Source organism: Anticarsia gemmatalis, chromosome 20 (genome assembly GCF_050436995.1).
Source record: "Anticarsia gemmatalis isolate Benzon Research Colony breed Stoneville strain chromosome 20, ilAntGemm2 primary, whole genome shotgun sequence".
Classification (NCBI taxonomy): Eukaryota; Metazoa; Arthropoda; class Insecta; order Lepidoptera; family Erebidae; genus Anticarsia; species Anticarsia gemmatalis.
In genome coordinates this window covers 2,817,021-2,836,783 of record NC_134764.1, presented here as the reverse complement: position 1 = coordinate 2,836,783, position 19,763 = coordinate 2,817,021, and the positions used below count along the sequence as shown (strand labels likewise).

The following is a 19,763-nucleotide window of genomic DNA, read 5'->3' as shown; positions in this document are numbered from 1 at the left end:
AGCTTCAAATATTAGCTCGGGGAAAAAGTTTTTTCGCATTATAGTATGTATGAACTTGTAATAAAATCTTTTCTCTACACAAAAAAGCTCGATATTTAGGTACCTCACGAGCTTTTCAACTTAATGAACCGTGTACTCATTTCTGATTCTTGAAGCCAAAGAGATTTCATTACAAGTTCATACATACTATAATGCGAAAAGACCTTTTCCCCGACCTAATACATTTTTTGGGTATTTGTACTATTTGAAATGAATGTATTTATTTACATAACAAAAAACATAATCTTATAACAGGATAATATAAGCTAAAAATAAACATATTACGTAAATTGTCATTCAAAAAGGAAAGTGATACCGCCATTTTTAACTGCCAACAAAATGTAGAATTTATTTCGTAAGTGATTAATATCACGTGGCATTTTATACAACGTCAAAATCACGTTCCACGCGAGAATTTATTTATGGTCCTGTGAAAAAATGTGTGGCAAAGAGGAATTTTTGTTTTAACTTCAAATATTCTGTCAACTTTGTAGGTCTAAAACAGGCTTAGTGTATGTAACGTGTATGTATCGTGTGTAATTTTTCGTGACAGTCTTCTGTAGGATTTAACGTAGTTAATACTAACTGTTCAAGCATTTATAATAGTTGGTATATACTTACAGTGTTAGTCCGACAGTTGTTAATTTTAAACGCTATACAGTAAAAACAAAAATCAAAATCGAATCATTTATTAATTTAGGTCAAATGCTGACACTTATGATAGTCAATGATACAGAGAGTGAATTTACCGCCAGTTCGGGTAGGGCCAATGAGATGAGCTGGCAAGATACTCCTGGCCACTCTTTTTAATCGCCAAATGGTTTTTACAATATTTCTATTAGGTGTAAATCATTGATGATGTAAGGAACTGCTATCAACACTACCGAACTCACGTAGGTCATCCAGTTAACATTATTCCGATCCCAAACGTAGTGATTAGTGGGTCCAAATCATGGGAATCTATGGAAATCAGTAGGTTCAACGAGCAATAATAAGAATGGTTGCATTTTGTTACATAGGTTCAAAAAGAAACAGCTAAAACATTTTTTTGTTAATGCATCACAGGCTTTTCTTTCATAAAATGTATCTGATTTTTTTTTTATTCTTTACGTAAATTTTATCTCCAACAGAACAAGATAAAATTTTCAAAAAATAAAAGCCTTATTTACTCATCGACGAAAATATTTTTTGTAAATTTTAGGTGGTTTTTACAAAGTCCATTTTAAAACGTCTCAAACATTTAACGTAATTAATGTTTTTAAGAAAGTCAATAGTGAGTTATTTCTTTCAGCCTGAACACTCGAGGGGCTTACTGTCCCGCCGCTAATAATTAATTGTCACTAGAGATTTATCGCTTTAAATCCTCCTTAGTTTAATCTAAATTGTTCTCTAAATAATAGTTTAAAATTCTAAGCTTTTTGTGTTTAGGAACCATTTGGTAAAATAACAAGACTCAAAATTTCTTTGAGAGCTAAACTACACTTTTACTTTAATAACATGCGTATTTTTTATTACTGAACTTAATCCAAAACCTGCTTTCGCTGTTTGAACGTCATAATATCGATGAGAAAGATTTAAGCATTTTGTACAACTCACTCATTTGATTCCAAAGTCAGCAAAGCTTGAACTATGGTAACTAAATAACTGATAATCATAGATACTTAAATTTATATGTACATTTCAATATACACTTACAGATATACTCGTACTCATCACACAAACAAATATCAGTTTCGGGTGGCATTTGAACGGTTAATTTCTAACAAAAGACAAGATTATTTGAAATCCAGCTCCATTAACCAATAATAATGATCTAGCCGCATATAAACTAGGTACCTACTTAGTGTCGTAACCCACTCCACTAAGCCTGTATTTCAATCTACCTAATTCTAATACCCAACTATAGAACATTTCCTTTAAAACAAACATAACAGAAGCTAATCTAACCATTTGTCACTTCACCGCAAACATTTCAACGACACCTCCACCTAATTCTACGATACACTCGAAACTTCGCCAACAAATTATCATCAAACTTACCTTGAAGAACCTATTACAATACATTTGCAAAATAAACCTTATTGTTGTGAAAATAAAGTGTATATTTAAGTGGAAAATAACAGGATGGAAGGTAAACAATTGCGTTATGTTTATCCGAAACGCGATGGCATTTCACTCGTGAAGTGGGAAATGAAAATTGAATGGTAAATGCGTCAATGTTTCATGTAGCGGTTAACAAATGCCTCCATTTTGTTTACAAATACGATTGTGATGTTATTTTTAGAATAAATGGCGACAAACGAGCGGGCTTTTGATTTCCGATGGTGCAAATTGAGATAGATTTATTGAATTGTTATCGAATCGAGAGTAATCGTGAATTTAAAATGTGTTTACATGTGTTTCTATTTGTTGTTACCGAGTTTAAAACAAATTTATTTAAGCGTAAGCGTATAAATATAGCCTTGAAGATACCTGTTTGCTAAGGGAATTTTGTTTAATAATTTTGCCATATCTATAATATATCTTATCGCATAGTACCGTGATTACATCCGCATGTAAATATATCCCGAAGCATTAAAAATATATGGGTTATTGCCAAGGGTTTTCTTTCCTTAGGCCAATGTGTGCAGTTATTTCTGCACGCACGAGTAACAAACATGTTTACAAGATTACAAATATTTTAAAAAGATACATATACTTCCATACTATTGGACCGAAAAATACGGATTTACAATGTAACTGCCAAACTTTATCCATCCATATGTAGTGAAGTTTTATCGGCACAAATAAAAAGTTCAAGTTTCGAGCTCGATTCACGCGACGTGTATTTTAACGAGATTAAAACAAAATGAAGTGGGTTTTTAACCCGCTTACGTATAAAAATCGAGAAGCGCTCGAATTAAAGGAGTATTTTCACTGTAATCTTTTTTAATTGGGACCCTTTTTTCGAGAGGAAATAATGTAATTAGATGTCAGTAACTACCACGGGACTGGAATGAAATAAAATCATAGTCAAGCAAGAAAGCTAAATTAGGAATAAATTATATCATAGAAAGATCGAATAAGATTTTCTTTCAATAGTATGGCATGTTTATGAAAATGAAAATGTGTTCCATTGATATTGGAACATTAAATAAAAAATATATATGTTTTTGAACTTAAATGTGTATAAGTCGTTTAACTTCTAAAATTTAACAAAGAATTGCTATACATGGAGATAGAACTATAACTTAAAAGATACCTTAAAATTAAAACGTATGTTTAGTTAGAAGAACCGTGAAGGCTTATTAAAAACTAGAATTTTTCTATGAGAATTATCTCTTCTTTCCCTCTTTTCCGATGCAACCACACCTTTATGAATCGAATTATTTTAATCGAACCTTTTTGAAACGGCGTGCATATTAAGTGCTTGATTAAGTGTCCGGTGCCGTGCAGTATTTATTTAAATTTTATTTATTTGTAAAGGAAATGTGAGTATATTCTGTTGTATTGTAAACCGGACAGAACTGTAATTTATTACAATGATAAAAAAATATTTAGTATTTTTTTGCAGTGTCATTTACTCAAACATATATTATAATTGTTCATTTAAAGCTCCTTTAAACAATAACAATTTCCATCCAATTGAATTAAATTTACAGCAGTCGTTATTTATGCAAACAAAAAAAGCTAAAATGTATTGATATTATTTTGCTTTTCAAAATACTAGAACAAAAAGTAATGTGGAAACCAGTTTGTATGTTAAACGTTCACCAGTAAATCAAGGTGCCAATTTCGATGAAATTTACAATAGATATAGTCAAAATTCCGGGGTCAAACATTGTTTTTTTCTACCAACATACTCAACATTCTATCAAAAATTTACTTTTACAAAAAGTCGAGTTCCAAAAACTCATAATATCCGAGCTCTTCTTCTCATTGGAGTTCTCATCGTGGATCTGAAAGTGGGTCAGGGCCTCACCTGTCATCAATCGTTCTATATGCAGTATCGAGTACTGAGAAGTACTTAAGCGAGCTTTAAACGAATCAAATATGCTTTGCGATTGATAGATGTCGTTATACGAATGTTTTATTGCATTTTTTTTCATATGTTTATAGAGGGTCTGGTGGTGATTCTTTCGGTTTCGATTTTATTTATGTTTGCCTGTATGTATGTGTGTAAGTATGTAAGTGTGTAAAGTTATATTACATTGACTACTTCAAGTTAATTATTTAATATATAAATTATTTAATATATACTATTTAAATAATAGTCGGATTACTCTGAATCAGTCACAATTATAATGTTAAAGTGACACGTTAGCACACAGTCGATATGTTTATTGCTTTTGTTTGATGGAATGAAAAGTGCGTGGCTGGCGAAACTATACAACATTCAGAATTTAGAATGACTCGCAGAAATTGCAGCTGACGGTGGCCTGTTGGATTAAGGTTTTTTTATTGGGGAGCAAACATAACTGTAATAAAAATCATGATAAATTGTGCACGCTCTCTACTTATTTATCGGCCTATAATTTTAAATCAAAATAAATTACCATTCTTATGTAACCCATATTTTACGAACCCTACTCACAATTATTAATCAAACGTTCAAAAGTTTCACTTCTAACCGCACTTCAATCAAACATAGTCTACGATCAATCAACTCGAGTCCAATTACATCAGAACCGCTGATCCTGTGGCCCCGCCACTAATCCGCTTACAATATCGCGCTTGGCCCTAAGCTTTATACTTATTATACTATCACTGAAGCTCGACACTAAGATTACGCTGAAATTATTTTGAATGACAAGATTATCTTTCTTTCAACCCCTTTTATTTAAAAAAGAAAGGGATATTGAAGAATCTAGCGAGTAGTCTCATTGAGAAATGGAAAAGAGCAGGGAGCCATTTCGAGATAATAATAATAAGCGGTTTTTACATCTTCAAATTATTTTGTACAAAGGAATAACTATGCCATGTTTGTCAAAGCGCAACTGTATTTCGAGTGCTCCTTTTTTTTAACAAGTTTAACCAATTCTCACGCAAGAGAAGTATTTTGCAACCCCTGAATAACCAAATTTAACGCTATTGACGTACTGCTAGATAAGGGTTCTAACTAAATAATAAACGGCCTTAAAAAGCATAGGATCCCTTAAAAAGAAACATAACTTCTGTTTTACTATTAGAGAGTTTATTTATGCACAAAATGACATATTACATGCTTGATCCATTTGATACCCTAATTAGTAAAGCTATCACGTCAAAATATATACCAGAATACAAGTAGAAATTAATTAGGAACGGCGACAGGCATACAAATTTTGACATCAATAACAATTTCATAAGTCAAACACCACGGTAGTTGGTCCTGAATTCATAGTGTTCATTAATCATTGCTGATAAAGATATGGAGCGGCGTAAATTGGGAACGGAGGAGGGAAAGAGGGAAATGGTAAAAGAGGGAGATAACATATATTCGAAAAGATTTTTACAAAAATTCTTTGTAGAAGTTTTTCGTCGTCATTGTTTATGACGGTCATTATCTAAACTTCATTATGAATTGCAATTGTTTAACTTATAGAATTATAGGACTAGCATAGGCTTTGATATATGATTCGATGTATATACGTATATACGATAAGAAAATAGTCCGTAATAATAGAGTATAGTCCATAACCGTATAATATTATAAGAATAGAAAGAAGTAAGAGCGGTTCACAGTTGTCACGTCTTTTCATTGCTGAGACAGTTCGCTGAGCAAAAAACCGAAACGTCTAGCAACCGGGGTAACATTAGGTATAAGGCAAATACTTCTTGTTATCGTACGAAACTGCTACAATTATTGTTTTTGCCCTAGCAATTGACACCCGGCTAGCTATTGTTATTTTTTGTATGAAATCCAGCAGCGCGATTGATTACAGTCAGTACTATTGAGTATCAAAGGGTTTGACGTTAAAAATGCACTGCAAATGTCGTTTCAACGGCGCTCGCTGGAGGCGCCGATCAGGTTTTCATACAAAATTTCTCAGTAGCGGTAATGGTAGAGAATCGCGGTACCAATCGTCGCCCCTAGCAGGTTCCGTATGAACATATTTTTAGGTACATTTTAATGTCAAACTTTCTATACCCGATTGTACAAACAATAGAAAATCGCTCTAAAGTTTTGTATATCTTTTATTTCATAATGTTGCACTGTTGCTAAGGAAAATACTCTACGATATTCTCCCACACTTCTCCATTAAGTTGATGTTCGAACAATCAGTAAATAATACTTTGAAAGTAAAAGTTTTGTTTTATATTGTTCAAACCTTGTTCTTGATTTACCAACAAACTCTTAACTTCGATTGAGTTTTGAAAACAAAAATAATATATTTTATGTTTAAACAAGCTTATGACTTAATAATGTTTCCTGTACCTCGATTCTCTACCATTATCGACTACCGACAACCGGCTAGCTATCGACATTTGACATTTAGAATGTACTGCCAAAATGTTTCCTACGTCACCCGTCAGAGGCGCTGATCAGATTTTCATACAAAATTTCTCGATGACAGTTCGGTTGTCGGTAGTCGATAGTGGTAGAGAATCGAGGTACAGTAGCTCGATTCTCTACCACTATCGACTACCGACAACCGGCTAGCTATCGAATTTTGACATTTAGCATGTACTGCCAAAAAAGTTTCTGCGACGCCCGTCAGAGGCGCTGATTAGATTTTCATACAAAATTTCTCGATGACAGGTCGGTTGTCGGTAGTCGATAGTAATAGAGAATTGAGCTACTGTACCTCGATTCTGTACAACTATCGAGTACCGACAACCGGCTAGGTATCGAAATTTTGACATTTAGAATGTACTGCCAAAATGTTTCCTACGACACCCGCCAGAGGCGCTGATCAGATTTTCATACAAAATTTCTCGATGACAGTTCGGTTGTCGGTAGTCGATAGTAGTACAGAATCGAGGCACTGAACTTTAATATTATGCTTAAGATTGTTATACTTTGGACAGGTGTGTGTTTAACGTCATATACAAAGATTTTTTGTATTTTTTCTTTTTGACATACAATTGTCTGGATGTGTGTAAAACAGTAGCATGTGTGTTCTCTTTGATAAAAACTTAATATAAATTGGTTGAATAGGATCGCTTTGCCTCATTTCAGAAATTACATTGAAACTATTGAGTTTTGTATGAATATAAATACAGTTTGTACTATCAAAAATATGTTTAATATCGGTTAAAAAATCGAACAAAAAAAATTACCCATTACATATTTACTCAAAATTACAAACGAAATTGTATTATCGCTACAGTCTCTATTCTGTACCAAAACTCATTCAATTAAACCTAATGAGTACATTTGGGCTGACTCGCGACACGATTGCACAAGTAACGTGGAAACAATAATGATTACATTCATATAATATTCAATTTGAAAATGATGAGCTCGTGGCTTAGTTAACAACAGCCGCGCGGTTAAGCTACGGTTACCGAGGTTGATCTGTGGATGGGTGACCATCTTATACATGTCGAGTTCCTCCGTGTTTTGGAAGGCACGCTTAATTGTGAGTCCCGGCTGTCATTTTCGAAGATCTTTGACAGTTGTTAACATTAGTCAGAAGCTTGAAAGTCTGGCAACCAGTTTTGCCGAAGGGTATCGTGTTATATCCCAGGTCATTGGGTTGTGGAGGTCAGATAGGCAGTCGCTCCATGTAAAACACGGGTATTCAGCTGCATCCGGTGGTACTGGTAGCCGACTCCAACATAGTTTGGAAGAAAGGCTAAGTTGATAATAATAACATAATATTCAATTTCTTGAGAGCAATGCTCTGAAGGTTACATGTTATATGTTGATCTTTAGCCATGAGAGGCGTTAAATATTCAAGCGACATTGAAATGTACCGCAGTGTATTAGTTACTTGGAAGTAGGTTGATTGATTACAGTATAGTACCTATGTAAAGTATTTATATGTGGCTAGATGTTAGGACTATTGTTTAAAGTGTCGTTTAAAAGATCATTTACGGTTTATTCTTCAACTGTAGGGTATTAACCTTCTCTCGTTTTATGTCCTTATCCTAATCTTAACTATGGCATGGACATATTTGATTCAAATATCTCGAACGATTCATGATCTTGCTATCTGGCGGGGTCAATGACCTCAGCTTTATCATCTTCTCTTAGTAATGTTAAAAGCTACTATTTGTTTCTCTTAACGAGCTGAAACTACAAATTCAATGTTGTGCAATATTTACTCTGAAGGCAGAAAACTAGATTGTAACACTTTGTTTAATATACTAAACTATGAGCATAGGAACAAGTAGTACATGATTAATTTACATTCAATGATACTTATTCATTACGAAATAACTACCTATATTTTAATTTTAATCACAAAAAACTCTTTTCTCCCGAAATTCAAGTAGGTTTATAAATTAACACTCAGCACCGATTCATCAGTCCAACTCCAATCACATTCTCCATATTAAAATATACAATATTGATGAAAAACAGCCATTAATTTGATTCGATCCCGTGGTAGGTGCAGCTGCCAAAATCTTCCTGAATATTCAAGAGGAACATGAATCAATATCAACTGGGTACTTAGAAGTGAGAGGAAATGATCTGCTGCGAAGTGATTACGAAATTCTGATATTATGCTATCTTAGTACTTATAGAGATTGGCGTCTTTCTTTGAAAAAATAGTTATTTTGAAATATGTTATGAACGACTGATCTAGGAATCTTGTCAGTATAAGTGTGATAGATTGGTTACTATCTTTTAGGCAATGTGATGTGTGTTAATTGTTTAATTAAATGCTATTATAATTGATAGTGCAGTGCGCTTCCAACCAAAAACCATGGCAAGTAGTATAATATAGTATTTTTGAACAAAGGGAAGCATAAATAGATTGGGTCTATTTTTTAATATGTTCAAAATACGCATTTTATCTGGTTCTGTAGGTGCAGCTGCCAAAACATTCGTAAATATTCAAGAGGAACATGAATCAATATCAACTGGGTACTTAGAAGTGAGGGGAAATGATCTGCGGTGAAGTGATAACGGAATTTTGGCATAATCGTACCTTAATTTGGTATAATACTTATGCTGTGGAGTGATTTGTAAATTTCGGCATAATCCTATCTTAATTTGGTATAATAGCGTTTGGTATGTAGGTCTCTATGAAAAATATTCCTCTGTCTTGAACTATAGGAGGTTAATCAAAGGTCCATAATAATATGTGTTGTGTCCATAAAAAGTATTTCTTCAATTTGGTTATTATCTTTTTGCTTTGTAGTGGGTTTTAATAGTCCTATAAGACGCCTTCAAAATTAATACTGTAATAGCCTACAAACCAAAAGAGCATGGATAAATAGTTTTGATTTAATATTTGTGAGCAAAAGAAAGCGTAAATAGATTTGGTCATTTTCCTTTAACATGTTAGAAAATTTGCTATTTATAGCTAGAAAATATGATCCAGAACAACAAAACATAAGAAAATAAGCGTCTTATTTAAAATTCAACGAAACAAGCTTATTTTCAGTTTTGTAAAGCTTAGTCCTTACTTAAATATCCTTCTTTGAATAAAATACAAACAATACAATCAAAAAAGGCTCATTATTATTAAAAGCCAGTTTTTTGCAACATTTAGTCGTATCTGTACCTAACAGTAACGTTTCATAACGTAAAGAAACTGTTTATCGTTCGTTTATAGCCGTATTCTTCATGTTTATTGCGCTGTTTATTTGTCAAGCGAATAAACATTATCTATAGTCAAGGACAAGTGGAGTGGACGTAAACTGTGTTTGATATCACAAGATTGAGATTTTTCCTGAAACTTAGAACATGGGAATAAAAGTTTGTCGTATGGTACGTTTGATTTCCGATTTGTGCAACATTTTTTTCTTTCTCTGGCTACTGCTTCAAGGTCTGTTTCAGACCACTTTTTGAACAGGTTGTGTTCTATTTTTATATATCAGCTTAGCCTTTTTTCCAAACTATGTTGGAGTCGGCTTACAGTCTCACCGGATGCAGGTAGATGGCAGTGTTTTACGTTCTATTTTTATAATCGGTTGCGGTTAACAAGCATTATAAATATCAGAGCTACTTTCACTTTTATAATATTCATATCGATTGCAGTCAGCTTCCTAATGTATTTATTCTTGCTTGCGTCGTGTTCTAATGCAGACGTGTTATTATTTATATTAATTTGATAAGCGCGGCGCAAGCTGACGCTCGACTAAGTTCTTTTTCGCGATGGGTACACAACTTATTGCGAATGAGTTACTGGCGTTTTTGCAGCAAAAACTGGATGTGATGGATGAAGTGTCAGCCATCCAGATATGTGCGAGTAACTTCAGTGAAGAGGACATTGCAGCTGCCAAGCTGCTATTGTTCACGACGCTGAATAAGCGCGACAAGATGGTGTCCCGCCGGCGTGACGGGACAAAGAAGAGCATCCAAGACATCATCACGCTACTCAAGGAGACTGATCCCGACGATGTGCCGACGTTTATGGCGAAGGAGCTGCACAAGCTGCCCCCTGTCACCTTCGACCACGTCGATGTAACCAGCTTTCTGAAGGACATCGTGTCGCTGAAGGCCAGCCTTGCGGATGTGCTAGTGAAGTTAGATGCATCCCAGAATACCGTCACCGATTTGCGTAAAGAAATAAACGATTTGCGCATTAAGGTGTCGGTTTCTAGGTCAACACCCGATGCATCGAATGTCAACACGTGCCGGCGAGTCGTCGATTCGCCGTCGTTGAACTCTGCGTCAGCATATTCGACGCCAGCGCATCCGTCGCGTACTGTGGAGTGCAGCGCCCCCGCGCCCCCCACCCCCGCACCTGCCCCTGTGACATCACCATGTGACGTCGCGCGAACCGCTCGCCCCGTCCCGCTGCCACGGCCTGCAGCCCCCGTGAAGACTCAAATAAGAGACTTTGCGAGCGTTACGGCGAGCACTGCTGTTCCCAAATTCTTACCAAATGATACGGGGAATGGGAACGAAGACGACGAGGGTTTCGTGAAGGTTCAAAGGAAAAAGCGCGCCACACGAACCCAGAATCGCAGCGGTACGGCTCCTAAAGAGCCAACACCGTGCTTAAGAGCCGCGAGACCGACCACACCGGTGTACGTCTCACGTCTGCACTACCTCACCAACAAGGAGGATGTCGTGACGTATATCAGTAAGAGGACCAAGTACCAGATGAGGGTGCAGCTGTTGGAGGCGCGCCGTAACGTCGGATTCAAGTCGTTGGTGGTGCGCGTCCCAAACGATGTGCTGCCCCTCGTCATGAAGGAGGACTTTTGGCCCCAGGGCGTGGTATTCCGTCGCTTCCGCGGACTTATACCACAGGATAGCACCAAAGACACTGTGCTTAAGTGAAGTGCTACTAACATAGTCTTAAGATTTATTTACTAATAACAATATGATATATTTAATATATATGTTAGTTTGTAAGGTATATATCTATGAGCCATTGTAGCTTGAAAATAAAATGATTTATTATTATATTATTATTATTTATTATTTAAGGGTGCTTAAAATTTGATCTACCACCCGGCTAGCTAATTATATTAATGGTACCTTTACGTATGGTAACGATAAATCCAAATTTTTGCAAAAGCTTGTTAACTTACCGCTTTGCTCTTAGGGGACAAAATAATACTACTATAATAAAATAAGATCACAAATAACATCACTCAAACAAATGTCATGAATCTTATATATCTAAACGGATATCCTGCCTACGATCCTATATAATATAATAATATATAACCTTTATAATAAGAAGGATGGATCTGTTACCGGTATATCCGAAATGTTAATAATTTTAGCGGACAATTAGGGCAAGGGTCGCGACAGGAAAGAGATTGGATATAGATTAATGAGGAAATGAATAGCTATTTGAATCCTTCATTGTAGTACTCTGCTTTTGATAGTAACATTTTGGTGGTAGTTCTTTATAGTGGTATATATGGTGGTAGTGTTTTATTTCTGTGCTGCAGTGACTACAACAAAATTCTTTTTATCGAAAAAAGTATGATCTATTATTTTGCAGTTGTTTATGCCTTTCATATAAGTGTCCCTACTTAGTACATAGTAGCTGACTTCACACCGGGAAAGCAAATACGTTTCAAACTACTATCGTGAATTTTTCAATAGAACCGTGGAAACCAAATACCACTGCTAATCTCGGGAACAGAACCTGAGACCTCATTATCTGCTGTCGCATCGACTTTCAGTTGGACCACAATAGAGGTTCAGTGAAACAGTCTTTTACGTGATAACACTCTTCTAATTAAAGTTTTTAAACTATCGCGGTTTGTTCACAATAATTGCAAACCTGCTTTAACGCGATGGGAACTATAAAACTCCTCTAATGTTTCCAGACAATCTACACCAATTCCAGGCAATCAGCAACTGCAACTACAAAGATAGCATTAGTACTACCATAAAAAGCTAAGGCCAAAATATTTCCCTCGGGAAATTAGTGCGAGCTGAAACTCTAGCTCTCCCTAGCCCAGTGCTTAGATTAAAGAGGGCATCGGAACTAGGTGACCGTGAAATAGAGCCACCTAGCGACTGGACGTTATCGAATTGGCAACGGGAAGCCGAAGTGAGAATTTCGCGATAGATTTGCTGAGAAATGCGGTGAGTTTAGTGGAGTGATTTTTATGATACTTATGTTGAGAGACTGTTTGAAAATATAGATTTTTCAGTAAATAAAGATATTAGTACCTGTTTTGCTTTCTTTCTATTGGTCTTTTAAGGGACGACTTGATAACACAATCGATATTCGACTACCGACTCTTTAAGAGATTTTCTGTGGGTGTATATGTTCTGTGGGAACTGGTTTTACAAATATATTAAACAATTTAATTTTTTTTTTTTTTGCAAAATTAAAGTGTTTCTTCTATCAATAATTAAAATACCGAATATTTTAAGTAGTTTCAACACTGTAAAAATGCATACGTGAAAATCAAAATAACAACTTTACGCACAGTTCAAGAAATGATTAAACAAAAATACTTTTTTTTACTATCGTAAAAATATACACACATTTAGACCAGCATACATTTTATTCCAGTCATATCACATTATTCGGTCACAATAGACTCCTTCTATATTAATTCATATACGTCTGTTGGACCCCCGCCAAACGGTTAAGGGTTAATGTAAACTAGACCGACTGTCTGAAGAAACAGAGCAATGAGCTTGAGGCTGTTCATTTGCATAAAATAAATACAGCGTTCTATTGACGCAATTTACTGGGATCTTTTTGGATTAATTTAGTAGTATTTGTAGTATCTACTCACGCGTGACTAAAATAATACGGCTTACAACCAAAAAACTTGAGAAAGAAAGACACAAAGACTTTAAAAATAGTGGAAAAATGAATTCGAATGCAATTATTTATTGCATTGCATTCATGGTTATCATTAACGTTAGCTAAAGTTGCTTAATTTTCTATTAAAAAATCTAACGCGCAATCGCATTTTTTGTCACATAATCTCTCTAGATCGAATCACGAGACGACAAATTTACTAAGTGTAAACAAATAAACCTGAGAAAAAAAGGGTTTCAATAAGTAATTTAAGAAATTGTAAGCCGTTATTACATTCTAGTAAACATAGACCCTTAATCCGGGTAACGGGTCAGCTGAGAAAAATTTTGATTTATGTTTCGAGTCGGCTTCCCTAATGTAAGATGATGTAAGCGTTGCTAGTCCAAGCTTAGAAGAGTTTCATGATAGTCGTTGAATGTTTTCCGAAGAATAAAACAATAGTATTTGACAAAATAAAACCATAATAACGACATTTTAATTGCTTCAGTTTCCGTGTGTTGAAAATTAATATTCTATTACTAATAACAGCAAGACAAATAAAGCGTATATTATGTTCTTGTAGAAATCAAAAGTTTTGTTTAGGGTTCAAGAAAAGTTATAGGTTTGTCATTGATTTTACTTCTTTCGCACAAAAACTACGAAAAAATTAGGACGGAACATTTTTAAAAATATTCATTATTCACATCAATTAAATAAATAATATACCTACTTGAAATATCAGAACATGAGCAAAGCGGCGCGGGTCAGCTAGTAACCTAATAAAAAGTAATGATTTGCGAAATATCTAGCAAATCATTATTAAATTCTAACTACTAAACTTCATAATAAATCATTTCTATTACAAAATATCTTTAGGCTATTGCTATCCGCTATAATATTAATTCACGTTCCCGAAATGTCTCATCATTTTTAATAAAAAGCTTATCTTTATCAAAAATTCTGGATATTATATACTAGACTAGTTTTTATCGCAAGTTAAGTGGGTCGCTGTCGGAGGGAGGGCCGGTAATAGTTTGTCATTTTGCTAGACGAATAACAAGAAAATAAGGCGGAAAGATTTAGGGCCATTTCTTGTCTGATGTTTGGATGTAAAATACGTTTACTTGTAATATTATAATGTAACGGGTCTTAAATGTGATTGAAAATTAAAGGTTAGGTTACTTTATTTGTTTACCCGACGTTTACTTGAGCTAAGAAGCGTCATTCTATTACTATAGAGTATTGAGTAATCTACATGGACCATCATTCAGTACCTGGTAGATATTCCATAAGGCTAATAATATTTTACTGTTAAAAACTTAAAATGTCAAACTTTCAGTATAAAATCTAAGGCTATCTAACTCACACTATCTTTCTTGTATATACAAATTAATAGTCAAATGTGTTGCTAAGCGCAAAACACAGACATTTCTGTGTACTATGTACTTAACTAATTCGAGAAAAAAAAAGAAAATTCGTAGACGGAGCTGCGCGGGTGAGCTAGTTGTAAATAAAGTGGTTTAAAAAAATTACCAAAATTATTGTCAAATTAATAACAAACAAAACCACATCGAACTAATATACTCTCTGCACAAAGTATTAGTCATGGCGAATATTTCAAAAACCTTTTTTTCCGTATTATTACAATGAAACATTACAAAGAGATTAGCTCGGTATAGTAAAAGCTCCACTACGATACATTATATTATTTAAATATAGTTTTCATCTATCATCGTGAACCTTTTATCATACGATATAGAATATTCACAAAGCGTTTCTTTTATCAAGTATTATACGAAAAAGGCTTTAATGTCACTAAACATCACTCACCAAAGCTGAAACGTTGATAGGACTACATGAAATATGTTTTTGTTAAAAGCTTATGATATTTAGTTGATAAAAACAAGAAAACAAATAGTTAACGTAATAAATACTACCCATTATTGTCCCACTGCTGGGCAAGGGTATCTTCCCGTACTCAAATGACTATAAGAAAAAAAAACATCATTCTGAATTATCTAATATAATAATTTAATTAATAATACGAGTATTTGTTCTGAGCCTGGATGTCAACTAATCTATATAAGTATGTATTTAGAAGTATATAAGTATGTTTATCAGTTGTCTGGTTACCATAGTACAAGCTCTGCTTAGTTTGGAATCAGATGACCGTGTGTGAGTTATCCAAAAATATTTATTTATTTATTTATCTTTAGTTAGTTCTAAAGGTGAAACAAAAATCGAGATGAAACCTTACTTGCCAAAAACACGTTTTTAGAAGGCACCCAAAGTCCCTTCCCGCATTCAGCTGGCGTGGCGGACTCAAGGCTTAAAACTTGTTCGGGAGAAAACTCTTGCCCAGCAGTGGAAAAATAAGGGTTTAAAAAACATGCAAAACCATACAAAATATAAACAATAAAAGTCTAACGTAAAGCAACCCTTATGACATAAGAGGGGTAGTAAATAAAGTAGATAGTAAACTCCACATTACCTACATTAAATTTATTAGTATATAGTAAAAGCTAATCTCACTGAAGGAAAGATTGATAAAAGATAATGCAACATTTACGGTAATGTATCTCTTAGGATTACCATCAAAGTAGTGTTTTATAAGTAAAGGTGGTCGTTTGAACCGTGCTTGTTAAGATTTTTCACGTGATGTGCACTTACGAGTACGATCTCTGACGAGAATCTGAGTGATATTTCAAAAAGAGTTCAATGATCTGTAGAATTGTTTTCATAAAATGATAATGTGATAACAAAATAATGTGATGTATGGTAAAAAATGATGTAAAATATAAAAAAAAATCGAATAGCCGAAATTTGAAAATATAAGCGGCGTCGAGTTTTGAAAAAGTAAAAATGAAGTTCATTCGAAACGTTAAATTCAAATCCTATAGAACTTGAAATATAGTATATTCTATTCTCAATTCTTCGGAGCAAATTGTAGACTTAATATGTTATTTACCGTATTTAAATAATCAACATAAGATGCGTAAATTCATAAGTTATTCATATTTTCAACAAAAAAATACACGCTAATTTGTTTCACAAACGTTTACCTACGGCTTAGAAATACATATAAAATGAAAGGCTGCATACCAAAGAGTCTTATTGTATAGTGTTGTGTGATATGGTAAACGATCCCGGAATATAAACGGGACTGCGGGACGTGAATACTTGAGTCTCACTTCCCGGAATAGTGTTGTAAAAGTACCGGGATATCTTGAACAGGTGTGTTTTGATATTGATAAAATTGTGATATATTTTTGCAAGTGTTGATAGGGTGATGGTGATTAACGGATGCCATTTAACTGCAAAGATGGGACACATTTTTTTTGTCACATTACCATTTAGCGGTACTTATCAACTTAGTCATCAATTAAAACGAGATTGCATTAACTGTTTCATAACACGATAGTCAGTAAGTTTTGTATAATTTTATCCATTTTGGGTTTTACAAATTCTATGCGTTTCTTATAATTAATACAATGGGCCAAAGCTATATTGCATCTAGCGAGCAGCTGAATGTATAAAAAGCACCCTTGCTTATTCATTTTATTCTTATTTATACCGTCTCATTCTTTGCATAACTTTTAACAGTATAAATTATATTACTACCTTAAAGAGAATATGAAAACTGCGCTTGCTCTTTTAGGACAATAGGCGCTACTAAAACTGTGCACTCTAAAACAAAAGTAAGTTAAACGTTCCCACACTCTCCCCTAGTTAGCAATCGTAGTCAGAAAGGATTGAACGAAACCAAATGGACCGAATCTTTTGAACATCGAACGATTTGAACGAACGAGTGAATGTGTTCTCTTACTTATTCTGATTGTGTGTATTTTGAGTCGCTGATAGAATGGGATTTTATGCCTTTTGTTGAGATGTATTGTGCTCAAGGGAACGCTAAGGTTTATTCAGAGTGAAATGGTAGCTCCGTATCGATATACTTTGGTAGGTATATCTTTGTGGATTCGTGATGTGTTTAGTTTTGTTTTGAAATAAAGATTGTACTATAAGATTTTGAACCACTTTTTTCAGCACCTTATTTTATACAGCTGAAGTAGCTAAAAAGGTACCAAAAGAAGAATACCAAGCATGTTTAATCACAATTTGAGCTAAATTGTTAAAATTAAATAGATACGTACATGAAGATTTGATAAGTCTAGAATTTTATGAATACGACAAGAAAATAAATAATTGTTGCCATTTTCAACTGAAAAAAAAATTACGTTTACTTTATCGGTAACATAATGATATTGTTAAATAAAATATTTAAAAAGAAAAAAAACCAACCAAATTATAATACAAAAATGCCTATCCAACACAATAACGTAGTTGAATCTTTCCAAATGTTTACATTATGGGTCTCACATAAAAAACCCGCGAAAACCGGGTGCAAACTTTAGTATACCAAAACAGCTGATTCAGCATGACGCGCCGAAAATCTTATCGTGTTTTATCCCATGGTAATGCAGACCTCAACAGTATAAATTATCCTATATACCACATCTTCAATGGGTCCAATGCGCGCCATCTTCCCAAAAACCGCTGAACCGAAACGAACTGATAGTGAGTGAATGAATGATAAATGAACGAACGATGCGTCGTTAAACTTAAGAATATGTTCGGTCTTTATTAATTTGATGACGGGACTTTTTTTGTTTTTGTATTTTTATACGAACAGTCGAACTGAACAAATAATTTTAAAATGAACCATTTGTGAGCGATGCACAATAATATATCATTTACAAATACTATACAATTATTAAGACTACATCATGTATAAAAAATCGTTTATGATCAAGTTTTAACATGCCTTAGTACTTAAGCATTTTAGTATTTATTGTTTGGTATAGTTTTAGGGTTCCATACCCAATGGGTAAAAACGGGACCTATAAGTACTAAAGGTCTTTCCCTCCCTCTTTCCGGAAGATCGCGATCTTTGCCCAGTAATGAAACAGATATCGGATAAATTAATTATTTAATTACAGTTTAAAAACAATCTCATTACATCATCACCTTACAGTCTTCTTTATATACCACTATATGTGCCCAACAATGGTAGGAGAAATGTGCCTAATGTGTCCAAAAAAACGGAACCCTTCCTTAATGATAGTAAAAAGAGCACTGATGGTATAGCAATTCAAGGTCCCTTAAGGCTTTTTCTTTACAGGAAACCTTCTTACTTGAAATTAAATATCCAGATTAATGGTGCATGGCAAAGTCAGCTTTAATGTTTATTTAAATAAATAAATATCATTGCACAGCTCCCACACGGTCATTTAATTCCAAACTAAGCAGAGCTTGATGTATAATAGAATACGAGAATTAACGCGAACACGCATTTTACCTTAAAATGCCTAACGTTTCGGCGCAGGTTGAACTCGTCGTGGCTGACTGGAGCAGCGATAAGCAGATATACATACTTATATACTTCTAAATACATACTTATATAGATAAATTGACATCCAGGCTCAAAACAGATATTCGTGCTCATCACACAAATATTTGTCCGGGTGGGATTCGAACCCACCACACGCGGCGCTGGGGTTATTGCGGCAAGGCAATTTACTTTAAACCTCTTTCCGTATGAAGATAAAAGTTTATTTATGTAGTATCCATAGCGTTCGGTCATTCTCTTTCAAAAGAATAATAAAGTAAATCAATAGTCATGTAAAAAACTCAGATACAACATGACAGGCGGAAATAATAAGATTATAAGGGACGACTTTTACGCTCCTGCGGAGAATATGAAAGTCAATGTTTTAGAAATATATGTGTGACGAAATATAAGCTAGTCTCAGGTATATCAATAACAATGTAATGTTTTGAGATGGTCTTGTTATTAATTTACTAATAAATGATCCAAATCGATGACCTACAAAAAGCAAAAAGAACGTCAAAATCATATTCAAACTAAAAATCTATTCAATTTTACATTTTTTTTTAAACAAATGTAATAAGGAAGTTACTGCAGATCCGGGGCCAAACATAGGCTTTTTTTTTACTTTTTCACCCCGCGAATGGAGTTTGTGTAAGCTAGATTCAAAAATATGAAAATGATAATTATTGCAAGTGGCAAACATTTAATATATTATTAACACTAAATTCTAGAAACTTCTAAAAATAAACTCAAGATTTTGTGCCGCAAAAGAGTTCAAAGAAAATAGCATTCGAAAAAGCATTTCTACAGAAATACGCTTCAGTTTATTCATCCGTAGAAAAAGCATATTTATCGTATCAAATATCAGATTATCGTGCTCTGCTTTAGAAAATATTCCAGTGCTTCTAGATTTCCGCTCGCTTTCAAGGAAATTGTGAGAATCCTTGTAACGTGAGACATGGAACTTTAAGAATTCGATAAGAAATTGAGGATGAAAAATGAAATATACTATTTTTAACGGTTTT

At 34.1% G+C, this 19,763-nt stretch overlaps 2 protein-coding genes across 9 annotated transcripts in view; one reads left to right on the top strand and one right to left on the bottom strand.

Moving 5' to 3' along the window:
* Nucleotides 1-19,763, bottom strand: part of Cngl (Cyclic nucleotide-gated ion channel-like) — a 400,426-nt gene that overhangs the window by 219,069 nt on the left and 161,594 nt on the right. The window lies entirely within an intron of this gene.
* On the top strand, nucleotides 10,274-11,407 carry LOC142981869 (uncharacterized). Its single transcript, XM_076128007.1, has one exon. It carries the CDS (start codon nucleotides 10,274-10,276, stop codon nucleotides 11,405-11,407), a length of 1,134 nt encoding a protein of 377 aa, XP_075984122.1.

Bases quoted from the DNA above. Each gene is read 5' to 3' on its own strand.
- LOC142981869 (XM_076128007.1), top strand. From the start codon at position 10,274: ATGGGTACACAACTTATTGCGAATGAGTTACTGGCGTTTTTGCAGCAA.